The sequence below is a fragment of the Psammomys obesus genome, unplaced genomic scaffold (genome assembly GCF_907164565.1).
Source record: "Psammomys obesus unplaced genomic scaffold, mPsaObe1.curated_primary_1811, whole genome shotgun sequence".
NCBI classification, from domain to species: Eukaryota; Metazoa; Chordata; class Mammalia; order Rodentia; family Muridae; genus Psammomys; species Psammomys obesus.
Window position 1 is genome coordinate 110108 of NW_026589826.1, and position 11313 is coordinate 121420.

The 11313-nt window shown below is 43.3% G+C and overlaps 1 protein-coding gene and 1 long non-coding RNA gene across 2 annotated transcripts; one reads left to right on the forward strand and one right to left on the reverse strand.

The window, feature by feature from the left end:
- The first annotated feature begins 1216 nt into the window (after positions 1–1216).
- LOC129675436 (GTPase IMAP family member 4-like) lies at positions 1217–7569 on the forward strand. Its single transcript, XM_055605454.1, has 3 exons — positions 1217–1247; positions 2950–3021; positions 5851–7569. The coding sequence occupies exons 2-3, from the start codon at positions 2964–2966 to the stop codon at positions 6777–6779; spliced, it is 987 nt and encodes a 328-aa protein (XP_055461429.1). The 5' UTR covers positions 1217–1247; positions 2950–2963; the 3' UTR covers positions 6780–7569.
- A 1015-nt stretch (positions 7570–8584) lies between these two features.
- LOC129675434 (uncharacterized) lies at positions 8585–10509 on the reverse strand. The gene is made up of 2 exons (XR_008719934.1): positions 10253–10509; positions 8585–8738 (listed from the first exon to the last, which is right to left on the reverse strand). It is a non-coding gene; the product is annotated as an uncharacterized LOC129675434 (long non-coding RNA).
- Between the last annotated feature and the right edge of the window lie 804 nt (positions 10510–11313).

An 11313-nucleotide genomic window follows, 5' to 3' on the forward strand; every position in this document is an offset into this window, starting at 1 on the left:
GAGAGCTTAAATATGAATTGAAAGGAGACTGTCCCAAGTTGAAGAGGTATGCATGGAGGCCAAAGAAAATACACACGTGCACATACACAAAGAGAGAGAGAGAAAGAAAGAGAGAGAGAGAAAGTTGTCCTGAATAAGCCAAGAAGAAACAAAAGTGAAATTACATAAGGATCAGTCCCAAAGTAGGCAGAATAATAGAGAAAAGAAGAGAAAAAGCAGGTTGCAGAGAGAAAAAACTGGTAGCAGGATGATAATTTTTTTTGTTGTTTGAGAATTTTATGTATCCACATGTGTTTAATCAATTACATTCCCTTTGTTTCCTCTCTAATTCTTTCTCTAGCCCTCTCCTTTCCCTCTCAAATTCATATACCCTCTCTGATCCATTTTTTTTTAAATCTGCATGTGGGCTCATCTACTAGCATATGGGTAGCCTTTTAGGGCCACTGTTCTTAGAAAAGCTTCACAACTCTCTCTCCCTCACACACACACACACACAAACACATACACACACACTAGCTGCAGTCATTTGCCCATTGCTCATGACTTCATGAACCTTTGCCCATCAGTGCTAGGGTTTTGGTTTGTGCATGTTTGTGTGTGAAATGACCTTACCATGTCCAGCAAACACTGTCTCACTGCAGATATTCACTGCCTCCTTTCCATATCCTCATCTGCAATGAGACCTGTGACCTGAGGGGAGAAGATATGATATAGATGTCCCATTAAATCCAACGGTATCACTAATAACATGAAGTATAAAATGTCTAAAATCCAAATTAAAAGTAGATTCTATTATGTGCTATTGAAAAGGAATCCCCCCGCACCGTGGCTTAAATAAGTAAGCACACAGGAGATTCACTGCCAACTAAGTCATTGTCATTCGTATTTAAGGAATGTTCTGCCAAACAAGGGCAGACTACCCATTAGTTACTAGATGGAGCATATTGTAGTGGACAAAGCCCTGACACTGAGAAAAGCGGCTATCATGAAAGCTCTATTTATGCAACTGATTTAACACATTCCAAATGCTCAGCAGCTACCAGCAGCCCCTGGGTACCCCTTAGAGGGCACAGAGCAAGAGGGCTGCAGGAAGTTCTGCAGAGCAGCTAGCTAGGAAGGTGGGTGGGTCTCTCACACACTCCTCTTTCCACAGTTCCTCCCCCTGGCTTCCTCTCGCCACTCTGCTCTCTTTTCTGGTTTTAGCATTGTTGCAAAATCAGAGAAGGCCACAGGACCCAGATTTTCAGGTAAGAAAACAGGGGTGGTAGGTAGGGTGCTGAAATTGGTGAGAAGGGTGCCTGTCTGTTGTCTGTGTGTAGTAAACCTCCCGACAAACCTGCTCTTGGAAGTTGTAGTTGATGTTTTCTGTTTCCTGCCTGCTGACATTAGGCTGTAATCCATGTTGAAGGTTGAGCCCCACGAATTCATGTGTGCTTCAGGGTTCACTGCACTTTCTCTACAGAGAAAGTTTTCTGTCACTGGTAAAAACTTTAACTTGACTCTTCCAGGAAGAAAATGAATAGATTGGCTTGGAGAGAGCAGGCAGGGAGAAGGTAGTGATGGCAGATTCCTAACAGGCCCAGCTGGTCATATGTCCTCCACCAAGCTGGCATACAGGTCAGGATCAGCAGTCACTGTTATTTTTTTCCTTTAAGCTGTTTCCTAGAGAACCTGCCTCTTGGGAGCCATTCTTTCCAGTGTTCATAGAAGAGTTGACCTCCCTCTAGGTGGGTCTAAGTAGGGAGGTTACAGTCACTGTGACTACAGTTCTGAAGCCAATATTGGATGTTTGGTCTTAGGCAGAGGGGGGACTTCTTAGTCAATGAAATCAGTACCTATAGAAATACAGGTCCTGGTTGTACAGCCCATGACATTTCAAAGGAGAGCATTCCAGCCTGTCTTGACCACAGTGGCTCCAGTGTTTGAAAACATGTTAATGGGCATTAGTTACAGGAAGATTTAGGAATGAGCTGATGTTTCTGCACGCCTGTGTCTTGATTAACAAGGAAGGGATGACGATGTGTACGGGTCACCAGCATGAAGAGAGAAGTAAAGACCCAAGAGGATCATTTTGCTTCTTTAAGAAATAAATTGAGGCCCACTTTTGTCCAGGGCTGTGCTTATCCCTGGAGAGTTTCCTGCCATATAGTCTAAGAGGAGACAATTAAATGTTAGAGAACAATTTCACCTTACAACCATGTCCTTGATGAAGAAATGCTGCTGTGAAGCTACAGCAAGCACAAGTGAACTTGAGAGCCTGAGCCTTCGGTTGGCAATGCTGCAGGAGAGAGGCATTAGAGAGGGTGCCCCCAGGAAGGGGAAGTTCTGAAAAGGTCTAAGAGACAAAAGTGCTTCTAGGATCTTGGGAACACACAGGGGAGGTCCGTGCCTTTAGAGAGAGATGATCATGCTGGGTGACAGGTGTGAGCCACCACAACTGCCTTCAGCACAGCTTCTTACTTCCTCTTTTCTACAATGAAGACAGCAGAAAGGCTGCCTATGGGCCCTCTGATTGTGGCCTCTCTGGTCACATCTCTGTCTTTTCCTAAAGGAGGATTGACAAGAACTCATGCCTGGGGGAATCAGAAGTCAAGGGTTCTATCCTGGTCAGCCTTTGTTAGAGATGCCCATGAAAGCCACAGTGGAGGGCTGAGCCAGAAGTTGAGAATACTGAAGGAATATCGTGAAAAAGAGACTACAGTAGTCACTCACTAGCCTGAGAGAAGGAGAGGACCAGGAACAGTACAAGGAAGTGCTGGAAGAAATTAAATCTGTGCAAAAAAAAATTACAGCCTGAAACAACAACAACAAAAGAATTTGTGATGAGCATTGGAGGACAAGGCAGGAGAAATCAAAGCACTGAGTTCATGGGAGAAAGTTTAGTGTTGGCTATAGGAGGTGGGGGTCACTGTTTTTCATCACTTGCATTGGTTGTTTCTTTATCTTCAGGGAGTCAAGCTACAATGGCAGCCCAGTACCATGGTGTGGAGTCCATCCTGGGACAGTCAAGAACTAGCCATGGTGAGAGGAGCTGGGGTCAAGGTCAGAGGAGAGTCAAACTGCAGAAGTGGGAAAGCAGGCAGGGAGGGCTTCAGTCCCTCCTGTGATAACCATTAGTCCCCACTTGGGCAGGAGAAAACCATTATGCTGTCCTCATTTCATGTCTCTGCTCTCCCAAATTTCTTGATTTTATGTTCTCTTGGGTTATGTCCATCAGGCCGAGCAGGAGAAACCAAATGGCCTCCCACTGGCCCAGTCCTTAGTTGGCATGGCCCTCCCTTCCCATCCTTTCTTTCTGTTCCCTCTATGGTTTGTCTTGACATGGGTTTTCATACGGAGGCCCAGGCCAGCTTGGAACCTGTGACAGCCATCCTGCTCCTGTCTCTCCACTGCTGGGAGTCTCCTCTGAGTCCCTGCTCCCAGGGGCCTCATTCTGATCAACAAATGAATCAACCTGCCAGTGAACACTCCAGTCCTCCACCGCCATGTTCACTGTGTCAGCTGAGATTTTGCTCCTTTATTAAACTACCTTATAGCATAGTAGTTTAAAATATTACCATATCTCTGCTCCAGATTCTCTGGATCATCAGTCAAGCATTTCTTGGGTTTGAAGCATATTTGTTAAAGTTGGGCAGTCTTTCATGAACCTGTCAGAGTGCAGATAGGCTCACAGATGTGTCATTCATGCACCTGTCAGAGTCCCCATAGGCTCACAGATGTGTCACTCCTGCACCTGTTGTAGGCTAGGGTTTTCCTGCCAGAGTCTTAACAGACTCACAGATGTGTGCAGTTCAGGGCTTCTTAAACATTTGCTGCCTTGTCCTCAGGAAATTTTTATGTGACCCTAGGTACTTAGATACATAAAATAGATCACAAGTCAAACATATGACATTTGAACTGAATTTTGATATGTATATATGCATATGTATGTATATAGTATATATATATATATTTAATTTAAGGTTTTGTAAAGATTAAAGTATATTTGCCCCTTTCATATCATGAGGAGTTTCAGTTATATAGGATGAGTACATTCTTAAGACTTGTTGCATAACAGAGTTAACATACTCAATTCACAGTTGATAAAAAGTAGATTTTAAGTGTTTTTACCACAAAACATAGTTATATGAGCAATGGAAATGTTAAACATTGTGAGAGCCTCTTTCAAGCAGTTCACTGTACACTATAACTTCATACAAGTTGTGTTTAACAGCTTCTCTTCAACAACACTGAAGAAGCATATGCCATGTACAAGAAAAGTAAACAAGAAAATTAAAGTTAATAAATGTATTGTCTTTCTTCAACTTAAAAAAACACATTTACATACTAGTGAGATGGATGTGCTCAGGTTGTGTTTAGTTTTGTTTAGTTTTGCATAAGTAAGTCTTGATTAAATATTTGACCTCACAGGACAGAGCATTTCAAACATTTTTTAGGGTTGATAGCTATTTTAAATTCATAATAATCAGTTGTAAGAATGCCACTCACTAAGTACACAATACAAAGTGGCAATAGTCTCAATCCAAGTCAAGATATTTCAGGTAGTGTTTATTGATACTGAATGGTATGAGCAAAATGAAGTGTTCATATTGTTGGTCAGTAGCAAGGTTGCTATTTTATCATAAAACAGGCAAGTGCTATCAGAGATATTACAGATTCATTACAGCTTTGATTTTGAAATCATTTGTAGTCATTGGGCATTTAGAATCTTTTACTGTTGTTAATCTTTTACTGTTTCTCTTCCTCCCTATGTTCGGTTTTGTGGCCCCACACAAAGTCACAACCTGTGTTTTAAGGAGCTCTGATGTAGTCAGGTAGTCTAGCATGGCCAGGATGGTGGGGATCTTACCTGGCTCTTACTATCAAGCAAGATCGTCCAAGTATCTTCACATGGAAGCTGTAGAGGAGCCAAAGGAGCAGGGAGGCCACAGTGCTTAAGGGTTCTTGGAAATTTTGTTGCTTGTCCTCCAAAGCATGTCAGAAGCAGACTTACCGGCTACACTTTACTGGGGAGAGCTACAACGCGACATCCCAAAGAGGCAGGCATTCAGGGATGGGGAAGGTTAGGTCTGTATTGTAGCCTAGACATGGGTCATCATCACTTGGTCTCAACACTGGCTAATTATGGCATAGGAACTACCATTGGTACCTTGACCAAGAAGCCAATGCCAACAAATCTTTCAGATGGGTTACTCCACTGTGCAGCCAAGTAAATGCTGATGTGAACTACCCCACATCCTTTCTTAGACTATCTCAGACTGTCTGTCCTCAGTCACGTATTTCTTTCATCCTGGAATTCTGGCTCCCCAACATGGGAGACTATATTAATATTTGTATACCTCCCCACTTGCCTGAAAGTTGAAAGAAGAAAATACCACACACACACACACACACACACACACACACACACACACACACCTATATCTGCCATTTTTAAATATAAATCAAAAGAAAATACATCTGTCCCTGCAGATGCGCCCAAACTCACACTTTATGTTCCACTCTGGATTCTGTTAGTCAGGTGGCTATCATAAGTGGCTTCTGAAACTCATGTTTTCTCCTCTGAGTGTTTGGAAACCACAAAAGGTCAGAATGAGGATCTCAAAATAATATTTAAAGAAGGATGTAAAGAAAGGAGATCGAAGAAGGTACCAATTGTCAAGTCCTTCCTTTAGACCATTTAGTTGGCCATTTAGACCCAGAGGTTGTTACAGACCCAGAGAGGGCAGAGGTGACAGCAAGGAGAAAGCTGTTACACATCCAGAGAGTGGGGATCACAAGCGAGACACTACAGAACTTCTCTCTTGGGGGCTGAGTCTCACACCTGGTTCTGTTTCCTTGATGTTCTAGATCTTGGGAAACAAGATGAAGGAAATCCCCAACTCAGAATTGTCCTCCTGGGAAAAACTGGGGCAGGAAAGAGTGCAACCGGAAACAGCATTCTTGGAAAGAAAGTGTTTTCTTCTGGCATTTGTGCAAAATCCATAACCAAGGTGTGTGAGAAAAGGGTGAGCACCTGGAAAGGGAGAGAGCTTGTTGTTGTGGATACACCTGGTGTTTTTGACACTGAGGTCCCAGAGGCTGCCACAAGAAAGGAGATTACTCGCTGTGTTGCCCTGACCTCCCCAGGGCCTCATGCTCTGCTCCTGGTGGTCCCATTGGGGCGTTACACTGTGGAAGAACATAAGGCCACACAGAAGATTCTGAGCATGTTTGGAAAGAAGGCTAGAAGATTCATGATTCTCCTGCTCACCAGGAAGGATGACTTGGAAGGCACTGATATCCATGAGTACTTAGACACAGCTCCCAGAAGCATTCAAGAGCTGATCCATGAGTTTGAGAATCGATACTGTTTGTTCAACAACAAAGCCTTAAGAGCTGAACAAGAAGGCCAGAGGACAGAACTGTTGAACTTGGTCCAGAGCATGGTGAGGGAAAATGGTGGAAGATGCTTTACCAACAAGATGTATGAAACTGCTGAGGATGTGATTCAGAAACAGACCCTGGAAATGCAAGAACGGTACAAAAAGGAGCTGGAGAGAGAGCTCGCACAGATAAGAAGGGAGTATGAAGAACAGATTAGAGACCTGGAAGATAAATTGGAGAGGGAAAGGAGAAAGGCATGTATGGAGCGGGAATTCACCAGAACAGAATTTGCCTTTGCAGAGCGACAAGAAAATGCTAGGAGCGAAGTTGAGAATGGAAATATGATACTTGAATTAATTGTAAAAGCATGGGAGGTAGCTTCCTTTCTCTTCAGTCAGTTTATGCAAGACTAGATCTGCTCTGTAAGAGTAGACCTTAGCTGTATTTTCTGCATTTTTCCATGACAACCCTGCTTTACAGAACTTACTCCTCAATATCCAAATGCTGTAGTTTCTGTCTTCCAGGACTAAGGAATGAAGGAAATGTTGCAATTGGCAGTTGTTAATTGTTCAGTCGACTCACAAGAAAGTGACCAATCCTCAGTTTGTGAAACTCCAAGCAGAATGGATCATTGCTTATACTGCTTTGTTCTCTTTCTCAGAGGAAGCTACCCAGGAGATCAAAGAAAAGAGGGTGAGATGTACCCAGGCATCCTTTTCTGGATTCTCAAGAGTAATCTTCACCTGAAGCGTCTAGACACCTATATTCATCTTTTGGATGGCTATCTTTTATGTTTTACTAGAAAGTTCATTTCTTTGCATGAGGTAATGTTTAGACAGCAATAGATGGCTGTACCATTCTCAATGAAAGTCAGTTTGCTTAATTACATTTTAATTAATGGCCTTAAATTGTTCTCTACCTGCTTTTTGAAGGCAAAGCAAATGTTAAAAGTCAACTGATCCAGGGTGAGTACAAATAGCCATCCAGTAGGTGACGACGCAGTGACTGGTATGTTTGGGTATGCCTCTAGGAGCTCTCTCAGCCTTTTAACCAGTTTGGTGAACAGACAGGTCTGTCCTTGAGAAATGATCTGGCTGTTGCAAAGTCTACCCTGAGCCCCCATACACCCAGCCTTTACTGCTTCTGTCCCACTGAGCTAATTTTCTTGCTGCTGTTATAATAAACTTTTCATTGCCTCATACATGTTCAGAATCGGAATCTGTTTTGTTTTGAAAAATGGTGCTAAACCAGCACAGAGATGAATTTTTTTTTTATTGGTAAAAGTTTAAAGGTTTTTTTGTTTTGTTTTGTTTTTTGTTTGTTTGTTTTTTGAACCAGAGTTGCTCTATCACCACGGCACCTCATCTCCTGTTTTTTCTCAGGCATGTGGGTCCATATGTATGTGTGCATGTGTGTGTGTGTGTCTGTGCACGCTTCTGTGTGTGTAGTTACGTGGGCATATCTGGATGGTAGTGGATGATCACCGGTGTGGTTCTCAGCAATGCCACTCATCTCCATTGAGATAGTGCTTCTCATTGGCCTGGAATTCACAATTCGGTTGGACGGGCTTGAGGATTCTCCTACCTCCACCTGCCCAGCCCTGGGTTACAAGTGCAAGCCACCACACCCAAGTTTTTACACAGATTCTGTGAGTCAGGCTTGGGTTCTCAAGAATGCATGGCAAGTATTTTCCTGAATGAGTCATTCCCCTAGTCCCATCCTCTTCTTTTCTCTGAAATCTTTGAGCCACATTCTCAGTTTTTCACTGGTAATAGACCACAGCCTTTTTGGGTCCTTATTATTTTACGGTAGAAATTCTGTCTTAGGTTTCTGAGATTTTCCTGGTGCATGCATTCCCTCTAATATGGAGACAGCAATAGTTATTTTCTTATTCTTTTCACTCCATTTCTTCTGAATTATCCTCACTTAGTTTCTAGGAATCCTCAGTGCTTAGTCCCAACATTTCCTGGTGTCACCTGTGACAGCTCACTTTGTTCTTTCGTATCTCTAGATTGGTGTCTCTAAACTTTTTTGGCAGCAGGTGGCTGTTACAGAAGGTCGCTAGTCAAAATGCAGAGAACAACTCACCGTGGGGCGCTCAGCCCTACTTAACACACCACAACTCAACTGCTGCATCCAAGGCTAGGGGACATCGTGTAAGAGGGAGTGACAAGAAGGCAGTGCAGTTTGCTGTGATAACACCATGGGCCAAGTCAAGTTGGAGCAGAAAGGGTTTATTTTATCTTAATGCTTAGAATCCATCATGGAGGGAAGCCAGAACAGGACCTCGAGATTGGAAACTGGAGACGGGAACTGATGCAGAGGCCACGGAGGATTGCTGCTTACTTGCTTGCTGTACAAGGCTTGCTTAACTTAAAAAAAAAAAAAAAAAGAAAAAGAAAAACTTTTTATTGATTCTTCATAAATTTCACATCATTTATACCAATCCCCGTCATCTCTGTCCCTCCATACCCCCCTGGCACCTTTGCAAACTTCCCCCTTCCCTGCCAACCAACAAACAAATATCTCAGGGTGGAAGCTGCAGTGTGTCATGGTGTATCACACTGCAGTCCTTTTGCCCAAACATCTTCACTTGCAAATGTTAATTGCAATGAGTCACTGGTCCGGTTTGAGGCCTCCAGCTTCTGCTGTGCTATCAGTCTTCAGGGGGACCCCTCTCAGAATCCTGTTGTTGTCCTGCGTTATGGAGATCCTGAAGCTTTGCATCTGCAGGACCAGTCCCTTCACAGTCTCTAGCAGTTCATAGATGGGGTGGATGTAGGGGTGGACCAACTCAAGGCCCTGGCTCTAGGCCTAAGTGGAAGCTGAGTTGGTCAACCCACCAGTTTTCCTGCATCCTTGCCTTCAGGGCCAGCTCACTCATCTGCTGCAGGCATCGAGTAGAGTATGGGAGTAAAGGGGTAGAGCTGGGAGTGGGAAGGGTGGAGGGGTGCATCTCTCCTGAGTCCCTCTACACATGGCAGATGAGGAGCACGGCCAGCTCTCCCAATGCAGGTGACAGGTGGGGCCAATTCAGCACAGTGCTGGGACATCTACATGGCCTCAGCTGGCAGCGCCAGAAAAATCCACATGGCCTTTGGTGGCATGGGCCTAAGACATGAACACAGACCCAGGCTGTGATAAGACCATGAAGCCAGACATGTCCTCCGATGTCAGCATGGGCCTGGATGTCACCATGGCCTCATTTGGGGGCAAAAGCCACTCAGATTAGTTTGGCCCCTGCCATCGCTAAGGTCCCAGACATCAACATGGTCTCAGGCAACCCAGACCACTGATATCCAGTTGGCCTTGGGTGGCCACACAGGCTACAGCCATCAGTACAGACCCCAACTACAGTAGGGCCACAGACCCAGACATGGCTTTGGTAGCAGCTCAGGCCCAGACATCACCATGGCTCCAGGTGGTTACACAGGCTCCTCATATCTGCCTGTTCCTCACTACCCTCACATCTCCAGTTCCACCTCTCTCCACAGTGCACCAGGCGCAAAGATTTGCTTTTTCTCTCATTTCTCCACACATCCTCTTTTCTCCCCCACCTCTCCCCTATCATAGTGGCATTGCTGGGGTAGGTACTTGGGTGTCTCTCTCTTCCGGATGGCCCCTGCTTAACTTCTTTTTAATACATCCTGGATCTCTTATCCAAGAATGGCACCTCCTACTGTGGGCTGGGCCTCCTCCCCATATCAATTATTAATCAAGAAAATGCCCCACAGACTAACCTACAGGCCTGTCTGATGGAGGCACTTTTTCCACCTGCGGTTTTCTCTTCTCAGATGACTCTGCCTTGTATGGTCAAATTGACAAAAATCTAACAAGTTCACTACCTAATTTCTTTATCATGTCTGAGTACATTAGTTAATATTACCAGTGCCATGAATAGTGAAAGTCAGTGGTGATGGAAGGCATGTTTCATTTCGTGGATATCTCCAGAGCTCCCAGGGAAGTAAGAGTCTGACATTCACTCTCTTAACGATCAGCAGACCTTCAATTTTAGAATACTCATTTTCTTTTAACCTAAAGAGTATAAAGTTACAGAATTTATCTCTACACATTTATTTTTCCCATATTTTGGTTACACAAAAATGAAGAGTTTTCTTATGACATTCTCATATAAATAAACATGCTTTGATCACACTCACACCTCTACATTATCTTCTCTTCTCTTTGCTCACCTTCTGGTCCCCTTTCTCTTCTTAAATATAGTTCCTCATGCTTAATATATCTTTAAAAAATTAGCTTCAATATATGGGAGAAAATTAGCAATATTTGGTTTTCTGAGTCTGATTTCTTTCACTGAATATGATCTACAATTTCATCCATATTTTCTTCTACTTTTATATAATTCAATCAAGTCTATTTTATTGCTATTCTGATTTTTGAATGAGAAAGGTCCCCAGAAGCTCAAGCATTTGAACACTTGGTTCCAGTTGGAGACACGTTTGTGGAGATTATGGGAGATGGAGCCTTACTGGAGGAAGTACATCACCAGCGACGGGACTTGATAGTTTATGGCCTTACCCACAAGTCCCATTTCACTGCCTCTGGGCAGCTGCTGCCACAATTTCCTCCCCATTTTGGACATTTCATAAAGATCCATAAACCAAAAATAAACTTGTTCCTCCATAAATTGCTTTTAGTCATTATATTTTATTACAGCAACAAAGTAAACGATGCATTTATCTTCTTTTGAAAAAAAATCCTTTTATTATTGAATGTTAATTCCTGAGTGCTGGAATTAAATGCATGTACCACCACATCTGGCTTAACTCCATTCATTTTATTACAAATAAAACAGCATGCTTTCTTCAGCAGATATACGTGTATATCTCATATTTCCTTCATCCATTCATACTTTTACGGGCTCCTAGAAGGAGTGGGGTGATAATAATCGAGGTCATATATTGATCTGCATCTTATGCTTGCTTT

Excerpts from the sequence above, each read along its gene's own strand:
- LOC129675436 (XM_055605454.1), top strand. The coding sequence starts at position 2,964 with ATGGCAGCCCAGTACCATGGTGTGGAGTCCATCCTGGGACAGTCAAGA. Across the intron at positions 3,022-5,850 it reads ACAGTCAAGAACTAGCCATG|ATCTTGGGAAACAAGATGAA; the intron begins GTGAGAGGAGCT and ends TTGATGTTCTAG.